This window comes from Taeniopygia guttata, chromosome 23 (assembly GCF_048771995.1).
Source record: "Taeniopygia guttata chromosome 23, bTaeGut7.mat, whole genome shotgun sequence".
NCBI lineage: Eukaryota > Metazoa > Chordata > Aves > Passeriformes > Estrildidae > Taeniopygia > Taeniopygia guttata.
Genome location: NC_133048.1, coordinates 6563622 through 6587913, shown reverse-complemented (window position 1 = coordinate 6587913; position 24292 = coordinate 6563622). Strand labels below are relative to the sequence as shown.

The 24292-nt window shown below is 50.0% G+C and overlaps 2 protein-coding genes across 5 annotated transcripts; both read right to left on the bottom strand.

Annotated features, from left to right (window-relative positions):
* Positions 1 to 1911: 1911 nt before the first annotated feature.
* On the bottom strand, positions 1912 to 11181 carry SRSF4 (serine and arginine rich splicing factor 4). 2 transcript variants are annotated; one of them, XM_072917821.1, is made up of 7 exons: positions 10617 to 11181; positions 8106 to 8187; positions 7272 to 7414; positions 6298 to 6410; positions 4399 to 4613; positions 3484 to 3567; positions 1912 to 3326 (listed from the first exon to the last, which is right to left on the bottom strand). In XM_072917821.1, the coding sequence occupies exons 1-7, from the start codon at positions 11179 to 11181 to the stop codon at positions 2555 to 2557; spliced, it is 1974 nt and encodes a 657-aa protein (XP_072773922.1). In that variant the 3' UTR covers positions 1912 to 2554. The 2 variants fall into 2 exon arrangements, with proteins under 2 accessions (XP_072773922.1, XP_030146419.1); XM_030290559.3 differs by lacking the exon at positions 8106 to 8187 and having other exon boundaries at positions 10617 to 10820.
* On the bottom strand, positions 11057 to 22513 carry MECR (mitochondrial trans-2-enoyl-CoA reductase). 3 transcript variants are annotated; one of them, XM_002188993.7, is made up of 10 exons: positions 21956 to 22512; positions 20583 to 20680; positions 20277 to 20408; positions 18693 to 18836; positions 18508 to 18610; positions 18196 to 18298; positions 17714 to 17787; positions 17263 to 17323; positions 16696 to 16768; positions 11057 to 15931 (listed from the first exon to the last, which is right to left on the bottom strand). In XM_002188993.7, exons 1-10 carry the CDS (start codon positions 22219 to 22221, stop codon positions 15768 to 15770), a joined length of 1218 nt encoding a protein of 405 aa, XP_002189029.5. In that variant the 5' UTR covers positions 22222 to 22512; the 3' UTR covers positions 11057 to 15767. The 3 variants fall into 3 exon arrangements, with proteins under 3 accessions (XP_002189029.5, XP_030146423.3, XP_072773923.1); XM_030290563.4 differs by having other exon boundaries at positions 15862 to 15994; positions 21956 to 22510; XM_072917822.1 differs by lacking the exon at positions 11057 to 15931 and adding an exon at positions 16189 to 16452 and having other exon boundaries at positions 21956 to 22513.
* Between the last annotated feature and the right edge of the window lie 1779 nt (positions 22514 to 24292).

The following is a 24292-nucleotide window of genomic DNA, read 5'->3' as shown; positions in this document are numbered from 1 at the left end:
CAACACTCCAACTCACACGTGGTGGCTGGGGAGGATGAGCCCATCCCAAGGTCTGTCCCTGCTCTGGGCAGCAATGCGTGGTGTGTCCAAACCCTGCACTTCAGACCCAGGAAGTGCCATTGCTCCAGGTGTTCACACATGAAGGATTTTTTGCTTTCCCTCTTCTTACTGCACAAAGCGACAACCTCCACCTCAGATCTAAGAGTCCTACATACCTCCCTCCAAAGGCCTGTCCTCAGGTATTTAAGAAATAGATGCTTCTCCCAAAGGGCTCATTAAAACCTGGCTTGGTCATTTGGAACAGAGTTGCCAGACAGCAGGAAACTGGAGTCACTTTTTAGTCTTTACATAGACTGTATAATTTGCAGATTTTCTTAAAATTATTTTTCAGTTAATCATCCCTTATTAGTAAACATCTTGCCTTGGCTGGTTTGCTTCTGTATTACAATTAAGCAGCAAAAAATGATTAAAAATGTCATTTGAGAGTATAAGATGTTAAAGTACTAAATATATATAGGTGGAAAAGGCATTTCCTTCTGAAGATATCACTTCCACAGAGATTTCTCATGCTGCTGTAGTAATATGCCATTTGATAAAGTCTGAGCCACTTGCTGAGCCCTGACCCCTCTCAAAGTGTGGGGAGATATTTTGTGTGACAAGCAACTCTGACGATCTATTACCCCTTCATCTTTTTAATATGGCAGGACAAGTTCCAAATGATCAGATTATATGGAATTACTGCACCTATGAAGTGACTCTCACTGAAGAGCCGCTGCCATCAGCTGAGAGCAGTTTGGAATTGGCTAAAGGACAGTATTAGGGGAAGATGTAACGAAACTTGTTATTCCAGACCAATAAAATACATTTTGCCTTCTATTTTTCAGAATCTTGCTTGCAGGCAGAACAGGTGCTGGAGATGTCACTTCTTCATTCAAAGCCGATTGTGCAGAAGAGCTTGTGGGAAGTTCAGTCTCAGCAATTTGCAAATGGCCCAAGTCTAAATTCGGGATATTATTCAGGAACACCTACACACCTACAAAACTCCTGCTAGAAGCTGTCCTCCTGTTGTGGTGTGTTTTGCTTTGAATCCATGTTCTCCCTAATCCCTTTTCCTCCCCAGCTGCTAAATTTCCCAAGCCCTTCCCTAACCTCCTCCCTTCCAAGTTGTCAAGCGTCCCTATCCCTGCCCCTTTCTCCAGAGAGTTCTGTGTCTGTCTTGTTGCCCTCGACACCCCCCTAGTTACTTTGCATTATTTCCACACACCCCCCTCCCCCCCCCATTTTCCCCGATAGGCTCATAAGCTATTTGCCCCACCTTATACTCCTCTCTTACCATATCCTCGTTGGGTCACTTTCCTACACCCCTACTCCTGAGCTGCTCCATAAAAACTTCTGTTCACCCCGCCCCAGTCTTGTCTGGGAGCCCAGGGATAAATCCATCCTGTTCCACCCCAAGACCGGTGTCACTGCTGTCTGTCCCTGCTGTGTCCCTGCCGATAACTGGGAATCGCAGAGCTCGCAGGGGACGGTCGTGCCCCTGCCACAGCCGCCCCACACGCCCCGCGCTGTAACACCTCCCATCTCCCCAGGTCCCCAGGGATGCTGGGGACATACCACAGAACTGCCGCCACCACCCTCTGTGCTTCCAAGCCCAGAAGCACATCCTGAGCTTTTTCTTTTATCAAGATTCTTCCCAAGCACAGGGGTTTTAGTAGGAGGAAAAACTCCTGGAAAATATGTTGGAGAAATAAGTTCTTTATCTGGACTGTATTCAAGTGTTGTGCCTACACTGAATTTGAAGTGACTTTCTGAATTAGGAATCTTTTCTCTGTGAGTAACTCTCTACAAATTCAGGATTGCCTCAATCAATAGAAAATGCTGACAATCACAACACAGCACCACATAACCAAATGTCATCAAGCAAAAATAGTCTTTATTCAAATTTCATGGAAACCGGGATCACTGTACTTTGCAAGACAGGGAAAAATAAAATAAAAAAATTTAATATAAAACAAGGATATTGTCACAATACCAGAATATGGAACTATAGTTCTTTTCCCTACAGATTACTGCAAATACCTCTATTTTTTTTTCTTTTGACTGTGCTATTCACAACTTTTTAAGTCCAAAAAATATGGAACAAAAGTAGTATGAAACTAAGACTTAGCACTTCCACTAAATGGCAGACATCAAAGGGCATCAATCGAGGGCAAGATCTGTTGAACCCATACCTATCGGTCATCACTGCAATCCCATAAACCCAGCAGGGTGCAGTGCTCATTCCCTGCAAGGCTCTCATTGGTAAACAGGGCAATTTGGGGGCTTGAGGAAGAGCTGCATGTAAAGAGAACCTTTCTATTGGATAGAAAATGAGTGGAGCAGCCTCACACCAGAGAGCACTGCAGGGAGAGAGCGCTCCAGTTAATGACAGACAGACCATCAGGTTCTTAAAAATACACAGCATCGACAGGGTTTCTACTTCAATCACTTGGTTACAGCTACTAAACATGTACAAAAGACTTTTCCAACCATTCCAAGTGGGGTTGCAGCAAAGTTAGGATCTGGAGCGGGACCTTGACCGTGACTGGGAGTGTGACTGAGAGGCAGACCTAGACCTGGACTTGGACCGGGACCTTGGCTTTGAAACAGATTTAGACCTGGAACGAGAATCTGATTTGATATTTGGTTTGAACTTGGAAATCGACCTAGACCTGGAGCGGGACACTGCATCCTCCCCCTTGCCTTTCACCTCTTTCTTGACTGACTCGGATTTGAGCTGCTCCTTTTCTTTGGAGCCTGACCTGGACCGCTCGTGGCTGTCCTTCCTTCTCTTCTTGATGCTGCCTTTGCTATCTCGCTTGCTGCGCCTCTTGCTTTTCTCACTCTTGCTGTGGCTCCGGCTTCTACTTCTACTGTCATCCCTGCTCCTTTTCCTACTTTTCCTTTTATCCTTGCTGTGGCTCCTGCTCCTACTCTCATCCCTGCTTTTGCTCCTGCTTCTCCCTTTGCTAATGCTCTTCTCCCTGTCTTTGCTTCTACTTTTCTCCTTGCTTCTGCTCCTCACGCTCTCCCTCGCCTCGCCCCTCTCCTTACTCCCACTCCTGCTCCTGCTCTTTTCCTTGCTGTGGCTCCTGCTCTTGGCTTTCTCATCATTGTTATGGAGAATGCCCTCGGATTTATCTTTGCTTTTGTTTCGGGATTTTTCTGCACTCCTGCTGCGGCTCCTACTTTTATCCTCTTTACTTGGAGTCCTGCTTTTCTCTTTCTGGCCTCTGCTATGGCTCTTGCTTCGACTACGGCTCTTGCTTCTGGAACGGGACACAGACCTGGAAGTGCAAAAGCAACAGACAGCTCTGCTTTAGTGTGGCAAGGGTTTGAGCAGAGAATGGGAGGGAAAGAAAAACAAAGTGTTCCTGCTGCAAATTTAACATGATGCTTCTCACTGAAGTGGGAGCCCCCAGCTGTCCCAAGACAAAGACATACCTGGATCTGGATCTGCTCTTGGAGCGGCTGCTACTGGCACTGCGGCTCCTGCTCTTATGGGAGTGCCTGCTTCGAGAGCGAGACCTGCAACACAGGGAATCACCTGCACATTAGCACATGTCCATGGGGAGTTTGTGACCCTTGTGGGCAGAACCCCATAGGGCCTACAGCACCCTTCAGCAGCCAAATGTTCAGAGTTACACAACACAGTTACAAACTTAGAGTGCCCTCTCCCCACCTCTCAACCCTGCTGCCAGGTCTGGCTGAGAGCAGGGTGCTAATCTGGAAGAAAAGATGCCACTTTATTTAAAGGATAATTGCTTTCCTAATCAAATCACAGTTTGAATACGGTGAGACACTGGCATAAAGCTTTGATTTCAGATTTTGATTTCATAAGGAAGTTCTTCTAGGAATAGTAAAGATTTGCCCGAATTTTCTTGCAATGACTTCTACCCCAGAATGGAAAGGGGAGAACGCTTGGTGCTGCTGATGCAGCTCTTGGTCAGCCAAGGAAAGCAACAAATCTCTGAGAAACAGGGAACAGGTGGAGGTTTCCAAGCTGAGAAAGAACTGTTAGTCCTGGTGCTTGGAGCAGAACAGTCTTCAGAGCTGAAGTGTTAGAAGCACCTTCTGTTTCATTCCATGAGCATGGCTCTACTGGCCACGCAGCTGCTCCCACAAGGAACAAGGGCTGAGTTATCAGGGAAGAAGAGTGACAGGTGTTCAAGGAGCAGGTCCATCCATCCACCAAGGGAGACGCCTTAGAAACAGCCCTCATTTGCCCTGGATACTAATACATGCTCAAAAAACTAGACCTGTTGAGAACTCCAGACATTTCCACAGTGTTTTGGAACCCAAAAGTCTCAATCCACTTTATGTTCATTAACTGCAGCCTGAGATACGTTACAGACATACCTTGAATGGCTTCGACTTCTGGAGTAAGAGCGGCGCCGTCTCGATCCAGGTCTGTCTTCCATTAATCTAATCTTTCTGCCATTTACTTCTGTCCCATCCAGCTTTTCAAGGGCTCTTTTCATGTCAGAATAGGATTTGAACTCAATCACACCTTCATTTTTCCTTCCTTTGTGTGCATCTGCATATGTCACTTCCCCTGCCTGACGCATATAATCCTACGGGAAGAGGACAGAAGCACCATCGCCTTGAATCCAGAGCCAGGCTTCCAGCTGACCCTGCTCACTTCTGACATGATGTTCCCTGAGCATTTTCTATTCACAGGCATGTCAGCAAGCATTTGACCCAAACAGCATCCTTAGTGCCAAATAACACACTATGACTTCATACAGGCGGTGTGATTAGAACCAGGTTGATAGTTTTGAGCCAAATTATAACGCAAGGTCTCCAACTTCAAGCCTTAGATCAAATATGCTCTGGGCTCTTAAGTTTCAAATTACAGAAGTGATTAAAGAAGTAAAATGCTTGCTCTACAAATCATGTTTTCAAAAATAATTAAGAAAGGTCACAAAGGTTGAATATGAAGACGTGAGAAGCCCATGGAGAAGCAGACCTCCTTTCATCCTCCACCTTGTCAACATAGCTTGTTCTGCTGGAAAAAAACCCCACAGAACTCCAAGCTCAATTCCTTTTCCCACTTCATGCCTCCTGGCTTCTCCATTTCAATTCCTAAATCCCTCTCTTTATCAGGGGTCTGTTCTGCTCTGCTTTGACCAAGCTGCCAGGCCAGGGCATCTTTCAGCCCCTGTGGAAACTGGCTGCAGTGGAAACAGGGCTTTGTTTGGTTTGTTTTCAACCCAGCTACTCCCATTTTAAGTACACTGAAATGAAAGCTAATCCCAAAAAAGCAGTAATGCATCCACTGGAGGATTAATCATGCCATGCTCTACTTAGGATTTTAATACCAGAAGCAAAGACAAGCTACTGATAGTGTGAAGCATTAACAACAAAGACACTGGAAGCATCTCCATACGTACCTGAACTAGTGTAAAATTCATTTACAGAGCAGTTTCTACTACGTCAAAGTTTGTTTAGAACACATTTTACACACCCTTAAAAGAGAACCATAAGAGAAAGTGTTCCAGTAAGAACAAGTGGGATTAACAATTGCTGCTCAGTTTGATAAGGAAGCACTATCTTTTTGCATTCACTATTGAAATCCTGCTCCCTGAATCCACGATGTGGATAATCACGAGCCAACACGTCACCTCCAGAGTACTCAGAGTTACCGTGGGCTCCACAGCATCACTCAGCACCTCCACTACTGAGAATCACCTGCCACTCCTTTGGACTTCAAAAATAAATTTTTGGCAGAGATTTTTCATGATTACTTATTCTGGAAGCACCTTTTCCCTGAAACTCTCCTTAAAATAGCTTTAGATGATGTGGAAATTCCTAACAGAAACTTTGCAGGAACAATTGCTGTTGTTTCAAACAGCTGTAGCACCTTACAAGTTGATGAGTTAAATCCAAACTGACCAGGGAAAACTCTTTCATCTCCAGTGAATCCTACCCCTGGCGTGATTTGAGTCTGTTTTGACAGGGCTTAAGAGAAGATAAAACATATCTGTACGTGATGTTAGCTGGTGCTAATAATAAAATTATTCTCCCACTGTCCAGTGCGAACAGTTCTGCAGGTGCAACTCCCAATCTCTCTTGAATGGTTTCATATATGCAAACATACTCCTGTATTAAGGTGTGTGTTACTTCCAAAATCTGCTCCCCATGGAGTTGCTCAGGAGTTGGAGCAAAGCAGAGCTGCACACCACTTTGCCTTGCTAAAGATGGCTTTTACCCTTTGTGCTCTGTAACAGAGAGAGGGTAAGGAAAGGGGCCCCATACCTTCAGATCCTGCCAACTGCAGCGGCTTGACAAATTTTCCACAATCAATCTGTATTCTGTACGGGTCGGGGGACCATACTTATCTCTTCCGCTTCTTCTATAACCATATCCACCTTTGGGAGGTGACAAGCAGACAGCAGAGCTTCAGCCAGGGAAATGGAGCCTCGCTCTCCGCCCCGACAGAACTGCTCTGCCCCAGGTGCTCCCAAAGATATCACAGACCCACCCTCAAGGCTAAATCCAACCCCCTTTATGTAACACCTTACAAAGACCCAAAGCATTAAAACAGTTTTACTACAAGCTTGTAATTAAACAAGGCACAGAACTATAATTATGCTAGAATTAACATGCAGTTAAATTTAATATTATTTTTTAAATGGTTTGAAAGAAGAAATTGAATAAAACCAGTTGACTAATGTTACTTACACTGCTTAAAAGCTTTCTGAATATCTGACATGAATAAAGCTTTTCAGGCACCTATTTCACGTTAATCCCATCTGTCTCTAACCCTTGGGATCCTCACCACCCAGGCCTAATGGGAAAAGCTTGAGGTCGTCACATGGCTTCTTATTTTTTGGACAGCCAAGGGCCACAAAGGTCAAAGAGCCACTCATGGAAAGGTACCCCAAGGTCAGCAAATGGAACGGGCAGTCATCTTAGCCTCAAAGGACTCTTTCAATTAAAACATTGAGGTCTTTGTTAAATCTATGTTAAACATCACATTGCAAATAAACCATTCAAATAGTTAAACGAAATGATAATAATAAAAATGGTACAAGAAACTGTTTATTAATGCATCAATTAAAAGAGTTTAATACAACAAACAAATTAATAAATATTCAGATCAACAATTACATTTACAGTTACAGAACACTAGTCACATTGTATTGCTTTCCTTTTATATTACTTTTATAAAAGAGTAAAACAATGTTTTATTTAAAATAAGCCACGGATACAAATGCACAAGTGCTTACTGCGTCCAGAACCGTAACTGCTGTCCCGGCGTGGGCCCCGGGCATGCTCCACGATCACTCTCTCCCCACACAGATCTTTCCCATTCAGCTCATAAACAGCATCGTCGGCGTCTCGCAGATCATCAAACTCCACAAAGCCGTACCTAGGGACAGGGAGGGAAAAGGGATCACTGGGAAGGAACTGAACCTGAGGCATCTGTGCTCAAAAGCAATTCATGGGTTCCTGCAGAGCCCTGCGCATGCTGTCCTGCAGATGAGCCTCCTGAGCACACCTGAGGGTTCAAGGCTTTGAGCCTTGGAAAAAACCTAAAAAAATGAAAACCCTTCCAAAAACAGGGAGAGAAATAGGAAGGCATGAAAACACATCTGCTGATTCGCTGAATTTAACCTAACATCATTCTTCATCAACAAAATGATAAAACATGTGAGCGTATAATAGCTGAATCCATTTATGTTAGCAAGAGATTACTATTATGGCATACGCTTTGATGAAATCAAGGGTGTTATCTATCTTGTTAAAAGTAGAAGGTAAAACCCCCCGCTAAAAGTGAGCACTATCCCACACACCCAATAAACACAGAATGACAGAACTGTTCAGATTGGAAAAGCCCTCCAAGATCAGGGAGTCTTAGAGATGGCCTTCGTCATCGCTGGAAGTGTCCAAGGCCAGCCTGGATGGGGCTTGGAGCAACCTGGGACAGTGGAAGGGGTCCCTGCCCATGGCAGGGGGTGGATGGGCTCCAAGGTCCCCTCCCACCAAACCACTTCTCTTTGGAAAGCAAACACTGATTTAGAATGGAGGTAAACGGAAGGATGGAAGTTTGAAGCTTTGACCTGTGTTCCTCAATCCACTGCAGAAGTACGTCCCTCTGTCCTGCAGGTGTTGTGTTAGGATGAAGCCTTGAATTCTTCAGAGCTGCCCAGAGTAATGCAAGCAGGTAAATACAGGAGTAGAACTATTTTGGTTTTTTTCCTGAGAGGCATCATAAGAGTTTTTAGTGTGTTCACAGAAGATAAAAAGCAGGCTGAAAAGTTCAATTTTCTGGTCACTTCATACATTCACTACACGCACAGAGATGTAATTGTCAGTGCAGCTCTAAGCAGGAAAGAGTGTGAAAACTAAGAGCACACAACTAAAAACTGCAATTTGAAATTGAGAATCCTACATGACCCACATTTTCATTTCCCCATCCCTCCCTCAGGTAATAATTGCTTTAAGCCATTGAATTTCAAGCTCAAATTACAAGTAGTGAGCCCCAGCTAAGCTTTTGGAGCAAAGTGTTATCACTTTGCATTCCACTGTCTCGCTCCAGCATTCCAGTTCAGCTGCTGAAACACCCAGTGGAGGATCCACCAAGGAGAACCTCCAGATTTTCAGAAACAACTGCAAGAATCTCTCCAGTCAAACATCATGCAGGAAGTTTGAATTGTTTCTGAAGCAATACCAGAAAAAAGCCAGGGAGGAAGGCTCAGGAGAGCACAGTTCAGCCCAGGGCTTCCCAAGCACAGACACAAAACCTGATGGCTCAAGTTCCATTTTTGACAAAGAATTTAACTTCAAACCTGTCAAAAGACTTCAGAATATAAAACTAGAAAAAACAATTAAATTGACTTAAAAGCAGGAAGACAAGTCCCTTTACCACATCAGCCACATAACTCAACAGCTCCACATCTGTTAAGAAAGTTTAGTTGGCCTCCTCCCCTCTCGCCTCCAACAGGTATGAAACAGAAATACTGAATTTGGGGCTTATACAGCAACAGGAAAACTGACACACACACACACATTTCCAAGGATACACAGCAGGACTAGAAAACAGCAGCCTCAGATACTTCAGCTAATCTTCAAAAACACTTGAGAATGTGTGGGTTAACACACTGACACTTGTTTGCTTTAATAATGGATTTTATTCATCTTATAAACCTGTTGAAGGTCCACCTGCCAGCACAAGCAGCATTAAAACTTAATTAGCCTCTTTCACTTTAATGCTCAAGGAGTAAGGACTTGTACAAGAAATTCCTCTTCTCCACTTCTGAGGTGTAATTAATACCTGACTCTCTTGGCTATATACTGATAAATCCATATCCCATTCAGCCTTTCTAAGGAAGGCTTCAAGCTGGGTTTCTTGGAAAAAGCAAAGGCACTCATGAAGCTTTGGGTGTTGGGGAAAAACCCACCAAAAAAGGCTATTTGCTTTTACTTTAAAAATCCACACTTGAATGTCTTGGCTAAGCCCTTGTGGAGCAGGATCCAAGCCCTGGAGCTGCAGTGACAGCTCAGTTGCTGGAACAGCACAGGTAAGAACACAGAGGTATGGTGGGTTTGGGGGTGGCAGAACACACCCCTAGGCAGCCTGGGTCTTCTGGGAGCAACTCTGCCCCCCACACCAAAACAATGGGGTTCTTTCTGGGGACCTGTTATCCTGGGGTGCAGTCTGGCTCACTCTTGAGCGCTTGCTCTGGGGTGCAGGGGGGCCTGGGGGGCCCTCAGGGCAGAACGCAGGGCGGGACACAGATGAGCTGGCTCTTAGGAACTAAAGTGAGACTCAGCTGTCCTACCCCCAAGATGTCACAGAAACCTAGGTGTCCTGCCTTCCAAAAAGGAGAAGCCCACCCATCCGAGCCCTCCCCAGAGGAGGAGCCCAGGTGTCCTGCATCCACTCTAAAAAAAAAGGAAACCAACCGTCCAGCCTCCCTCATCCCCACCCAAGGGAGACAAGGGGACCCAAGGGGACACCCTTCGTGTCCCCCCTTGACAAGAAGGGGAACCCAGGCATCCTGCTCCCCACCCCAAAAGGGAACCCGAGCATCCTACTGGGAGAGGGGAGAGCCCAGGCATCTTGCTACCCCCTCCCAAGGAGATCCCAGGCAACCTATCCCCCCCCCACAATGAGGAACCCAGGCGTCCTCCACCCCCAATAAAAGGGGGAACCATCGCATCCTCTTCCCCCTCCAGGAGGGGCCCAGACGTCTTACCCTCTCCCCCACAAACAAAAGGAAAAACAAAGACGTTCCGTCGCCCCCAAAGAAAGGAACCAAGCAGACTGCCCATTCCCAATAAGAGCGCAGCCATCCTCCGCCCGCAGAAAGGGCGGACGCAGCCGCCCGGTCCCCGCTCCGAAGGAAGTTCAAGCATCCTGCCCACTCCCCAAAAGAGAGGACGCCACATGCCGCCTCAATGAAGGAGCAGGCTTCGCGTCTCCCCACCCAGGGGGAGCCCAAGCTTCCTGCCCCTCTCGCCGCACCCACTGCCCAGAGCCCCCGGCGGCCTCTTCCCCCGCGGCCCCTCCAAGGGCCTGAGGCGCCCGGGCCCTCCCCTCGCGGCAGCCCGGCCGAGCCCGCGCTCACCCGTTCTTGAGATCCACCTCGAGAATCTTGCCGTAGCCCTTGAAGAAGCGCTCCACGTCGCGCTCCCGGGCCTGGTAGCTGAGGCGGCCGATGTAGACCCGCGGCATCGCGGGGCCGGCTGCGCCCGCGGGGCCTCAGGGCCCGGGGCCCGCCCGGCCTCACGGCGGCGCGCGGGCAGCTGCGCCGTGACGTCACAGCGGGCCCCGCCCCCGGCGGGCTGGCTCTTAAAGGGGCCGCGCGCCGCGGGGAGGATGGCTCTGTGCCCCCGTCCCAGTGTCTGTGTGCGGGGCAGTGTGGGACAGGGCCTTGCGGGGTCCCCGCTCCCCACACACGGGGTGTAGCGCGGTCTGACTTCCCATGGCGGTCCCGGTCCCCATGGAGAAGATGGATCTATCCTGAAGCGATATGCGGAATAAATAAATAGACTCCACAACTCGAGGTAGTTATGAAGTGGGTATGTATTGTCGGCGCCCGGCACAAGTGAGATAACTCTCCGAAATCTTGTGCCCCGAGCTGAAGTTTGCCCCCCAACTTTATTCACAAAGGTGTTCCATATGCAATACATTACACAACTTTTCTATGCATATTCAACCCCTGGCCCCGCCTGTCTTCGCTTCTCATGCTAAATAGGTCCACGCCCTTCTGGGCATGCGTAGTTTTTTTGTGGAGGCTTTTATGAAGGTCCCTGGTGGTCTTTGAACTATAACCATCATCTTCCTCCGCATTGAACTTTTGAACTCTTCTCCTCTGCGCTTGCGCTTTTGGTCCTTTGCTCTCCTATCTGGATAAGTTCATCATCCTTGACATGTTGGAGACAGAGGACTTCCTTGTCTGAAGTCTTGGCATTCCTGGTCCTTTCCGGGATTTGTCTTTTTGCAAGAAGCTTTAAAGATCTTTGTTTTTCTTTCCTATGCCTTTTTGTGCAGAGGTTTCTTAAAATTCAACACATGATTCTACAAACATGATATATTCATTTTTGATACATTCATTTTTGATACATTCATTTTGTTAGTTCAAGTGATCTCTGGAAAATCTTTGGTTTCAATTCCACCCTGCCCACGTGCAGGGCACTAGTGAGGGTGCCGAGGTGCTTATTGGATCCTCTCATCGGCAGGGGCCTGAGGATTGCTCCATTCCCAAAATGCTGGATCCTGATGGGACCCCAAAGGCAGGCAGCGATGGGGGTCCCCCTCCCTACACTGGGCGTGCCCAGGCATCCCCCCATGGCATTCGCCAACTGTGGCCAGACTTGGCTTTTCCTCATTCCCTCTGGTGAGCAACAACATCCCTCTTGCTGAACTCTAAATGTCAGTTTGGGGGAATTATTTTTATCATTTCAGTTGAGATGTCAGATGCCCAAATCACACCAAATCCCAGCACAGGCTCTTGGAACTTTCCAGAATTAGCAGCCACCCCCCTCTAAAAAAAAACACAGTCACTTCCAAAACAATTAATATTGTGTAGGCGCAACACCAGCAGCTGGATTTCCAACCATGATCTTGCTCATTTGACAAGGAGAATGAAATTTATTTATTTATTCCTTTGTGCCCTGGTGTAGGAGTGAGAGGTTGGAACATTTTGTGAAAGTTCTCTAATGCATGTTGGGTTTTATTGCTGAGCCCAATAAACAATGGGGGATAAAAGCTCTGCATTAATTTTTCTGGTTTATGCCATGCTTAATAGTGCTCGTAACGATCTCTATGCTTTTTCTGCTTTTTTTCCCCACTTTATCCATCGATCTGGAAGCGCCAAGGCACAGGATGGGGCTCTGCCTCCAATGCTCTCAGGGGGAAGGAAAATGCAAAATATTGGCGGATTTATTAGGGATGGAGGAGCAGAAGGGAGACACTGGCACAGAGTCCAGGGGCACACCTGCTCTCTGCTAAGGGAGGTCTCAGTGTCAGGGTTTTAGAGGGAATGAAATGGCTTTGACACATCCATTTAATTGCCAGCATGGCAGTGGGATGTCATTTCAGAGAGATGCTCTTCCAAGCGCACATGCAGTTGTACAGTGCTCCCTCCAATCCTGAGCAACATTCCTGCCCTGCTCTTCTCCTCACCCCATGGGACTCAGAAAATCCCCCAAATGAAGGTACACCTTCCTGGGCTGTCCCCCACACCCTCTATGTTCAAGGGAATGACAGTGCCAGCTCCCAGTGAGGACCGACCTCCCCACGCCCCCCAGGCCTTTGGTAGATCCAGAGGGGCCCTGCCATAAACCCCACCAACTCATCCAGGACTCCAGGATGAATCCTGGAAGAGCCTTCAGCTGACAAAACTGGTCCCTCACAATTCCTCTATCCATGCACAATTCCACACAATGCCATGGTCCTCCCACTTGGAGCATGTTGGGAACTGGGCACAAGGAGGGAGAACCCCAGTGAAGTCCCTGGGCTGGGTCCTGAAGGTTCTGAGGCAAAGGAAGCTCAAGGAACCCAACACAAGGGAGGTTATTTCCATTGCAAGATGTGTTTGGGGAACATTTCTGCTATAGTTCATCCCATGGAGCAGCATGGAGAGCCTGCTGGGATCTGAGAACATCACCAAGGAACAGGGACACTACAGCAGAAGCAGCCCTGTGGACACCATACACCTGGGTGATTGCAGAGGAATTCCACAGAGGCACTTCTGCATGGTGAAAAAGATACCAAGTGAAAAACCTGAGGTCTGGGGCATTTGGATGCCCAATGCTGTCTTTTTCCCTATCCCTCCCTGGACACTGCTCCCAGGGGCACTGGGACACAGCACTGCCCTGGCAGGACATTCCACATGGAAATACAGCTGGAATCAGCTCTGGGCTTAAACAGCTCTCTGGGAAATCAGAGGTTTAGGGTTATTTTTGCATCTCTCTCCTCCTGCTGCGAGGAGACAGGTGTCACACTGTGATATCACTGTGATGGAACACAGGTTGGAGAACGTCTCAGGCAGCTGGAGCCAGAGGATTCTATCCTGCTGACTGTCAGGACTAAGAAGCTGGTTGGACGCAGCCAAGCTGTGGAAAAATAAGTCTAAATGGAGCTATCTTCACAGGAGACATCCTCTGCTTTTGTCCTGGAGGATCCAGCTTGGTGGGTGGCTTCAGCTTCTCCTGACCATCCTGGAGATGATATGGGACCATCTTGGGATGCTGCACTCTGGGACCCCCTGCAGACAAAAACCCTTGAAGGCTGGCCTGATGAATCCTGGGACCACAACATGAAATTTTTCTCCTTAGAGATCTCTGCTAACACCAAACCTTTGACTGACTCTTTCCTCAAGAAGCTCTGGGAGATCCTGAGCAGCCAGAGTCGAGTCAATCTGGTGGGGCAACAATGGCAACTGCATTGTGATTGGAGAAAAGTTCCTCAAGAAGGAAGTGCTGGACAGGAGGGGGCCACAGAAGATCTTTAAAACTGAGTCCATCAGAAGCTTCCTTCTCCAGCTTGTGTTCCATGGATTCCGCGGAATGGAAAGGGATTCTCCCCTGCTGACCTCCACAGAGGAGCTCAGAGCAGTAGCAGCAGCTGGGTCTGCACTGGGAAAGGTACATCAGCTCCTCTCAACTCAGAGATTCCTTGGGACACTCACAGGGAGCTTCAAGTTCAGCTAAAATGACCCTTAACAAGGCTGGGGACTGGACAGGAACAAACAGCTTTGTTTTGTCTTTGTGTCAGTTACTCTGGACACACTAAGGGCCCTGAAAACTAGTGGGCTTTGTGTTTCTTCAGCAGTTTTCTGGCTTTTGAAAACCCTACACTTTTCTGCTCCCAAATGCTCAAAACATGAGGGTGGATGTGATTTAGCAAAGCTCTGCCCTAACACTTTACTCAGCCAAAGCCTGAGGTGTGAATGCCAGAGTCCTTTTAATACCCATTTGTCCTTTCTTGTGCCAGCTCCTGGCTCTCTCTTGATTTCTTCCTCCTCCTTGCAGCACACAACTTCTTTCCTTTGCCTTTTGCAGCTGCTGTTTCAGGAGGGATGACATGCCCTCTGTCCGGAGGGGTCTGCAGGGTGCTGGGGAAAGCACAAACCTCCTGGCTGTGCCCTTCCCCGGGCACTGAGATCCTGGCAAAGCTCCCAAAGAAAAGGTGGGATGCTCAGCCAGCAGCAGAGCGGAGGAGGAGGATGAGGACACCTGGACACCCAGGAGCAGCAGCTCCACAGGGCCCTCCCCACACAAACGGCCCAGCAGACATGGCCCCGCTGGCACCCCGAGGCAGCTCCTGGCGGTGCTCTGCCCCCCGCCACCCCTCCTACCCCACACGGGCCCCTCACACTTGCACTGCCCACTCTCTGCTCTGGGCAGCCAAATCCGGGGCTCTGCAGGGGCCCGGGGCTGTGCTGCCCCCACCCTCTCCTCCGTGGTTTGGGATGGCCATGCTGGGGCCAGGGCAAGCGGCCGGTCACACTCGGCCCGTGGCCACTGCTCCGCCTGCACCTGCACAGCCAACGCTGCCAGGCCTTGGCAGAGCTGGAGGGGAACAGCAGGAACCATAGGGAGCTTGTGCGGTCGTAAGGAGCGGCACAGGAGGAAGCAAGAACACGTTGTTGGTTGTTCTCAACGATAAATCTTTTCACATTGCTCTGCAGCGTCACAGCCACTGTCCCACAGCCAGGCAGGAGGGCCTTCGGGGACACTGAGGGTCTGACTCCAGCCCTTGATGGCCAGAGGCTCTGGCCCTTGGAGTGCCCTTGGCAAAACCCAGCAGGGGTGACCCAGGGCTCCTCCAGGAGCTGCAGCAGCACCCAGGGGCACTCCAACCACAGCACCCCCTCATCATTTGGGGCAGTCTGTGCTACTTCCTACTCGGAGCCGGCCTGGAGGCAGCAGGGCTGCAAGGAGAGGACTTGGGCTTCCCTGCCCATCCCACATTCCAGCTGGGATAACTACAGCCCTGCCAGCCCCAAAAGCACATGTGAGGGGGAACTGCTGTTCTTTTCACACCCCGAGCTGAGTGAGCCATCATTCGGGATCCCAAACTCCCTCCAGCCACAGTGAGATGCAGCCTCCCTCCTGCAGCACTTCCACACAAAGCTGCAGAGGCTTTTAAAGCTTTCAGTGGGCATCCAAAATGTGAAAAACAAAGGAAAAAAAGAAATTCAATGGATCTCGAGGATCTTTTCTCCTCTCAAGTCTGTGGACAAGCATGTGAAACAGGACAGGGCTCCAGGTCAGAGGAGGAGGATCTGCTTGGAGGACACGAAGGGCTTCATGGAGGCCTCCAGCGCTGCCCTGTAGTCCTGAAGCGGGACCTCGGTGCAGGCAGGAGCCGTGAGCTGGCCCCTGCGGATGAGCTGGCACAGGGCATCCATCATCACAGCCACGCTCTCCTGGTCTGCACGGGAAGGAGGGAGCTCTCACTGTGCCATGCAGGGCCATCCACCACCCCTGGGAACACCTGCATGAGGCCATACGGGGTCCCTGGGTGTGACGTGCCCAAGCTCAGGCATATGGGATGAGGGAAGAGCCCCCAGCATAGTCCCTGCCTGAGGCCAGCACCAGTGCCTCAGCACCCTGGTGATGCCTTCCGTTTTAGCTTTCATATTTCCCAGATTCTGTACTACATTAGTATATAACTCTGAACTTCATATAAAGTGTTAGCAAGTTCCCTCCACAGTTTAGTCAGACAAAACAATCCTTTTCCAGCCTGAGAACCAGCAGCTTCAGGCCCAAAAAGTGTAAACAACAGTGAATTGAGGAGACCAAACTGGGAGGATGGGACAGTAATCGGACAATTAACCCCAATATGGAAATGAACCAAAACTTACAGAAGTGTGAAAACTTGTGACCCACCATCCATCTTGGGTGTAGCCTCGGCCGAGCTCTTGTACTGCCCAAGGAGTATCCTTTGAAGGCCTTTCAATAAATCCCTGCTTTATTCCTTTGATAATGTCTAGCCTCTGTTCTAGGCAGCCTCTCAAGGTATCACTGGGACAAGCAGAGATGGCTCCACGAGTGGGAGTGAGGATGGTGCTGGGTGGGGTTTGTCGCTGTTCCCATGCCCGGCAGGGGGACAGACCCTCAGCTCAGGTTCCTCAGCCCCCCTGGCTCAGGTTCCTCCATCCCACTGGCTCAGGTCCCTCAGCCCCCCTGGCTCACCCTGCGCGTGGTCCTTCCGCCACTGGGTCATCCAGAACCCGCGGAGCCGCATGTCCCGGAAGATGAAGGCACTCTGTGGAATGTGTGACAGCTCTGTGTCCTCCTGGTACCCAGTGACACGCCTATGTCCCCTTGTGCAAATGAGACCGATGTCCCTTGTGCATGCAGTGACTCCCATGTCCCCTCACACAGGCAGTGACACGCGTGTGTCCCCTCCCAGCGTGACAGTGGTGGAAAGTGGCAGTAAGGCCCCTTGTTAGAGTTCCCATTTGTGAGCCAGGGATGCGGAGAGGCAACTCTGAGGTGTGGAGTCAGGGCAGGTTTGATGCTCAGCACCTGTGGGATCATTTCCCCACTGGAATTTTTGGGCAGCCCAAATGCTCCATATAAAAAGGCAAGAGCCCAGCAGTGGGACGCAGATTGTCCTGTGATGGACCCCATCAGGCAAATAAAAAAGGCTGGAGGGTCTCCGTCTGCAGCTGGGGAGGGCCAGGTGCCCACATTACCAAGGGGATGGGACACACAGTGGAGCACAGAGGACTTAGGAGGGACATCCTCAGTACTCACCACAGGCACCATCACAGGCTGCTTTGCCATGCCCCCGTAGGTGACCATGGTTCCCTTGGGCCTGGAGTAGGAAAGGGGTATCGGGTTAGGTAGTCCCAAAAGTGCAGCTCTGAGTTGCCACCTCCTCCTCTGCTGTCCCCAACCCTCTTGGGGCTGTCCTTGCATCCAGAGCTCCCCAGTTACCCCCAAGATCCCACTTTTTAGGCTCTCCTCTTGTTTCCATGCACCATTAGCTGAATTTGCAGCTCAGCACACCAGTTACACCCGGCCAGGACCTGGGGGACCCCCAACTACCCCCAGCAGCTTGAGACTTCAAATCACTGCTGTTATGCAAAATCACTTTTCCATTCATCTTCCCTCTCCAAAGGTTCAATGGACTCCAGAGCAGGACCCTCTATTGCCAGTTTCTGTCCCCAAGCTTGTGCTCAAGCCACTACCCAGCCAAACTTACTGCAGATGACGCAGCATCTCCGTGGTGCTTTTGCCCCCGACGCAGTTCAGGGCGAGTCGGGGCCTCGGGATGCTCTGCAAGGGTTTACGACAAAGGTTCCCAAATTTTATGGCTTCTTTAGGGGATGAAGAACCAGGGACCATGGTTCTTGATAAAACATCTACATTAACCTCAATATTTACTTGAGGGCTGCTGAGAGCAGTAGAATCAAGGAACAGCTGGGGTTGGAAGGGACTCATTCCAATCCCCTGCCATGTGCAGGAAGAGACCTTCAGCTAGACCAGGCTGCTTCAAGCTCAATCTGATTGGAACAAAGATCTGTGATCCTTCCCTTGTGGCAGCAGCAAAATCCCTCCACTACCAAGGCTAAATCTTGATCTTGAGAGAAATTTGTCCTTCCCACCATCCCTGCATTTCTCCCCAGTGCCAAACAGCAGCAACAGACCTGGACCATCTCTCCAGTGGGATCAGCATTGAGGTACCTTAAATATATCTTTTATCTCTGGCTTTCTCAGCATCTCCTCTGTGATGATGTGGTCAGCACCTAGGGCCATCAGCCTCTCCACCAGTTTCGGGAGATCAGGTCTGGGGAGGGAAAAAGGGGATAAAAAAAGAGGACTAAATGAGCCAGGAAGCAGAGTTTGCCCTTCTCCTTCCTTCTGCTCCAGTGTTGCATGGGGACAACAGGAAGAGGCTGGAGAACATTTGGAAGAGAAAACAGGAGAAAATCCTGGGTTGGATGGGCAGGATGAGCAGATCCAGCTCCCAAACTTGCTCCTCCCGAGAGAACCCACCTGTCCCTCACCACATTGATGGTCTTGATGCCGGAGGCCCTGGCGATCTGGATGACGGCCTGGCCCACACCGCTGTTGGCGGCGTTCTGGATGACAGAGTCACCTGGATGCGAATAAACCCAGATTCCCACTGCAGAGGCAGCCAGGAATCCATGTGGAATTGCTCCATCGTGGCAGGGTCATACCGGGCACCAGGCTCTCAAAGTCAGCCAGCAGACGGAACGCCGTGCAGGGGTTGACGCTCAGAGTGGCAGCACAGAGCACCGGGATGTCACTGGGCACCTTCAGCAGCATCTCCTCAGGGAACACTCCCCGTGTCCGCCACGTTCCTGGGCACAGCAGCACCATGGGCACAGCCACAGCAGGGGGGAAAGCAAAGGAAAACCATCAACTCACACTGCAGCCTTGGCGCTGGCAGCATTTCGTGCTGGGAACCAGCTACACCCTGGAGAGAGAATTATGGAATGTGTTCCCATATGGGTAGAGTCAAAATGCTCCAAGAGGCAAGGAATGGATTCCTCGCTGCCTGCCGAGATTTATCACCCAGCAAAGCCTAATAATTTTCCAGAGGGATAATGGGACTGGGGCTCCCTGGGTATGTGTGCAGAGATAATGGAAATACTCTCCATCCTATGGATGAGCCCATATATTCCAAGCCAATTTAGTCAGCTTTACTCCCTCTACACTTATATCCAATTTAACTCTCTATCATCTATTTACAGTGTTTTTATGCTTAAAAATACCCCATTTGGCTCTTAACTCTATAGTTATCCTTCTCTCATTTAGCAAAAAATCTTTTAAGAGGAAATAGGCAAAGAACAAGCTGCGACACTAAACCACAACCAGCAAATATTGGCATTTTGGAGGAGCATGGGAGACATTTGTTGGGAACTAAATTCCCACACTTTCCCAGCAGAGCATTATTAAAGACAAAACTACAGTAAGAGGCCACCATGACCTTGCCCCTGTGAAATGTTTCATCCCAAGTCTCTGGGGAAGCTCTAAGCTGATGGGACAAAATATGGTTGTTTCCAGAGAAACACAGATTGCTGTAGAGCTTTATAATAGCACAGACATCCCATAAAGGGTCTGTGCTACAGAAAAGAAGATTATTGCTAAATTTAAGTTTGGCATAAGCAATGGCATTGCCACTGCTCTTATTCCAGGTGTTTTAATGTATTTTTTAAAAGCAAACTCAGCTCCTGCTGCCCAGCCCCAGCCAGTGATGTTGCTCATCCTCCACAGACACAGGAAGGCTCTTGAGAAGGATGGGGGTCCCCAGGGGACTCAGTTTGCTTTTAAAAAATACAATAAAAATAAAATTAAAATTAATGAATAAGAAAAACAGGTGGTGAAAATAAACCAAGACATAAACAGGTAAGAAATAACCCCATCAATTATCTCAACTGTCTCATCATGACTGGTCTCACATAGCACTAAATGGGTTCCAACTCCTGCTTCTCTTGCCCAGCATTCCCTAATGGAGTTTTGCTCCCCGTTTTGAATCTCATCTCATCAGGTGTAATTGCTGTAAGTGCAGGGGCTCATGGCTCTACCCACACCCTGCAAAGATGGTGCTTTGGAGAGCTGTGCTTTTGCTCTGGAAATCCCCAAAATCCCCACAGCAGCTCACACAGGAGCCGACCATGGGTTTGCTCTCTGGGCAAGCCTGGGCACCCCCCATGGGCTCCAGCACCCCCAGAATCCCCTGGGAAGATGCTTTGCAGGGGGGGTGAGCAAGGACCCAGCAGTGCTGAGGATGAACTCACCAAGTCCGGCGTTTGCAGGGATGACCCAGTCCCCAGGTTTCAGAGCTGTCACACGGTGCCCAACCTCCAGCACCTCCCCAACACCTTCGTTCCCTCCCACGGCCGGCAGCGGTGAAAGGACAGGGTAGGTCCCTGTAGGGAAGCTTGGAGGTGAGCTGGAGACCCTCTCATACCCCAACATTCCTGCAGCAGGAGCTATCGCTGAAGCCTCCGAGACAGGAGTTGGGTTTGAAGGTGCTCGTGGGTCCCTTCCAACTAGGAGCATCCTACAAGAACGGACGTGCAAAGTATTAATCCATACATTACCCTGGATCATGTTGATGTCGGCAGGATTGATGGGGGCTGCCAACATCTTGACGTGGACATCGCAGTCCCCAAGCTTGGGCACTTCCAGATCCTTCAGTCTGAACAGGGAGAGACAAAAGAAAAAGGCATTAACACCAATTTGCTGGTGTCTTCTGTGCTGAAGCTGAAGCTGGAAGGTGTCTGTATTACCTACACACTCCACCTAAATTAACAGCACCGTATGCCCCATCCCATCAAAAAAACCAGATTTCTGTTAGACAGAAGAACAGATTTTTGGAGGAGGCTGCTAAAAGCCAACTGCCCAAAACAATCCTGTGCCACCAAGCCCAGTGATGCTCACTAAACTTAACAAATTCAGCATAATTTTTTGCATAAAAAAGCTGTGGTTTTGGCTGGGGATTTTATGGCTCATCCTGCCCTGCTAGAGCGTTATGGGAAGCTGGGGTATTTCTGGAAATGAAATCTATGAAAAAGGAGAAGTCACAAAGCAAGACCAGTCTTGCACAAGAAATGGGGTGATAACAGAAAATCTCAGGAAGTAGCGGTGGTGACAAGCACCATTGACAACTAAATGATCATTTGGAAAAGCAACAGTCCTTCACCCAAGAAAACAGGGGGTTGGTGTCTGGACGCACCTGGATAATGTATCAGCATGAATCGAGCTGATTCAAGAGGGGCAGCAAGAGCTCAAAGCCTCCTCCCTTGAATAAAAAAGGCCTAAATTCCACTAAACTACAACTTTCTACTTTCCAGTATTTTTGATGATGACCATCAGCAGTTGTGCCAGAAAACACTTGTGATGCTGCTGTGGTCTCTAAATGGGGATCTCAAAGGGAAGACCCATCAATGAGATGCAACCTAGGGTGAAGTTGGGGCACAGCAATACTGGGGTTTGGACCTCCCTGTCATACCCCAAATTAAGCAAGAATGGGCATTTTCAGAAAAACACCAGGTTTAAGGCAAATTGACGAAGAATGGTGGGGGATTTGGAGGCATCCCCCCCAGCATCCACCTGTGAGACCATGGCACCAGGAAAACATTGGGGTATCCCAGGGTCCTCCTGTCCCCCTGTGTGTTCGGGGGTCCCACAGGGAGCTGCACCCCATCCCCACTCTCTACACCTGGGGTGGGCAAGTCCTGACCCCCGTACACTGCAGCCTCAAAGCAGCCCTGCAGCACCCCAAAGCAGCCTCACCTGCATCCTCACTCCTCTCCGCACCCCTGTCCCAGCCTCACTCCAGATCTCTGCCCAACTGTTCCCTACGCTCCCAGCCTTGGCCCTACACCTGCACCCCGTCCCTGCAATGCCCCCCACATTCACACCCACCCCATTCCTGCAACCCCCTGCAATGCACCCCCGTGTCCCCCCTTACTGCACGACGGCTGCGGCCTCCCCGTGCCGCTCATAGAGCAGCCCGAGCGGAGGGGTCCCCGCCGTGGCAGATCGCGCCCGCACCGGGGGGGTCCGAGCCGGGCCGGAGAGCCCCGGGCCGGAGAGCCCCGGGCCGGAGAGCCCCGGGCCGGAGAGCCCCGGGCCGGAGAGCCCCGGGCCGGAGAGCCCCGGGCCGGAGAGCCCCGGCGGGATCAGCACTTGGGGGCTCCGCGCCCCGCGCAGCGCCCGCGCTGCCGCCCGCTGCATTCGGCTCCGCTCGGCTCCGCTCGGCTCGGCCCGGCGCTGCTCGGCTCCGCTCGGCTCGGCCCGGCGCTCCTCGCTGAGCCCGGCGCTGCTCGGCTCGGCCCGGCGCTGCTCGGCTCCGCTCGGCTCGGCCCGGCGCTGCTCGGCTCGGCCCGGCGCTGCTGGCCGTGACGCTCAGGGCTGGCCCCGCCCCGCCCGGCCTTAAGGCGGCCCGGCCGCGGGGCCGCGGTGGGGCCCGGTTCCCGCTGGTTTGTCCCCAGAATCTCTGGCGGCATTAAGTGTGGCCGTGTCTGCGCAGCCGAGCTCTCTGCGCGACGGGCAGCGGTGATGGGCACAGGAGCATCTCGGCCCACGCTGTCACTGGATCATGGGAGCATTTAGATTGGACAATTCCTCCGGGATCGTCGTTATCAGACACACCCCTGGATCCCTGGCAGTGCCCGAGGCCAGGCTGGACGGGGCTTCCAGCAGCCTGGGACAGTGGAAGGTATCCCTGCCCATGGCAGGGGTGGAATGGGATGAGCTTTAAGGTCTCTTCCCACCCAAACCATTCCATGGTTCTGTGATTTTGCGGAGGAAAGTCCCTTTTCTCTGTTTTGTTAGCCAGTGGCCACCAGCTGTCCTATCCGGGATAGATACTCTCCCAGCACGGAGAGCTGCAGGGAAGTGTTTGTCAGATGATTCTTTAAAACAACAGATGCCTGACACAAGTGGTGAGACAAACATTCCCGATAGTAATTTAATTCAATGTTTTGCATAATTATCTTGAAGGAAAGGTCTCATTTAGTCTTCCAATTAAAACTGACTAGATTGGAAGGGGGAAAGAGAAGCAGAGCCTCCTGCCTTCCCAACAGACCTGTCACAGAGAAAGGATAGATATCCAAGGGAGGAGCTGCTCCGTTCAGCGACACAGATTCCTCCTGGATCCTCACAGATCATCCCAAGGCTGTCCCCATTCCAGTGACCCAGCACAGACAGACACTGCTGGGTACTAAAACAAGGCCAGGTGCTCAGGGCAGGGTCTTTTCTGGCTCAGGTGACCCAGCCCTAAGGCTGCCATGATCCTAAATAGAAGATTTAGTCAAGCTGATTGATAGTTCACATAATTTTTTTAACAAAAAAGGAAAACAACATATTCTTTGGGGTGTGAACTCATATTAATTCAGATTCAAGATGAAGGAAAAGTCAGGTTTGGAAAAAAAACTCTATTCCAAAGTGCTGATGATGAGTTTTCTGCCTTTTCTGGGGTATGATTTGCTTTTGGGGGTCCCTCAGAGGGCTCAGAGGTGTTCCCACCAGAGCCTCTGTGACAGCACTGCGGGGAGAGAGAGAAAGAAAAAGAACTTTTCTCACTGACTTCTTTAGTTTATAAGGAGCCTTGAGGTCACTTGTAAGTGGATGTAAAAGTCTCCCATGTGACAGCACTGCAAGGACAGCAGAGTCAGAGGACAAAACAGCCTTTTCCCACCTGGTTGGTTTGGCATCCTGGACATATCCAGGTCCTGGCAGCACCTCCACCTCCAGGCAGGAAGGGGCCTCCCCAGCTGCCTCCAGCATGGCTGGACATTTCAATAATTTAATCATTTTAATCTAATTACAGCAATAAAATAATGGGATTTTAATAACCTCAAAATCTGTACCTTTCCAAGGATGCCAGGAATGCCTCAGATATTTTGTGTTGGGGGGATGCACGAACAATCGGTGGTGGAGGATGCTGGTAGTGTCCGTGTTCTGCCCCACGTGGCAAAGGGTTAATCACTAATTACAGAAGCAGATGAGAGGCCTCTCCATCCCCTTGCAAATGTGTGCACCCGCAAATCAGGGCTGGCAGACAATTTATGATTATTTTGTTAATGTTTCTCCTGTAACAAGCACAATTTCCTGGTGATTAATGACTACTTCATATCCTGGAATTGCACTTTTTTATAGGAGTGTTGCATGAAAATCCACTTTGCAGTTGACGGTTTAGGAGTGGGTGGGCAGAGGAGGAAGAGGAGATGATTCCTCAGCACCTGGTGGGGAGAAGGAGTGCTGTCCTCTACTCCCCTCTGCTTTAACCCCTGTTATTATTGAG

Bases quoted from the DNA above. Each gene is read 5' to 3' on its own strand.
- SRSF4 (XM_072917821.1), bottom strand. From the start codon at position 11,181: ATGTATTGCATATGGAACACCTTTGTGAATAAAGTTGGGGGGCAAACT. The intron at 4,614-6,297 runs GTATGGGGCCCC...CTCTTCCCGTAG, and splicing joins GCAGTTGGCAGGATCTGAAG to GATTATATGCGTCAGGCAGG. The intron at 3,327-3,483 runs GTATGTCTTTGT...TTGCACTTCCAG, and splicing joins AAGAGCAGATCCAGATCCAG to GTCTGTGTCCCGTTCCAGAA.
- MECR (XM_002188993.7), bottom strand. From the start codon at position 22,221: ATGCAGCGGGCGGCAGCGCGGGCGCTGCGCGGGGCGCGGAGCCCCCAA. The intron at 20,681-21,955 runs GTAAGGGGGGAC...CTCCCTGTTCAG, and splicing joins GAGGCCGCAGCCGTCGTGCA to ACTGAAGGATCTGGAAGTGC. The intron at 15,932-16,695 runs GTGAGCCAGGGG...CTTCCCGTGCAG, and splicing joins GCGGAAGGACCACGCGCAGG to ACCAGGAGAGCGTGGCTGTG.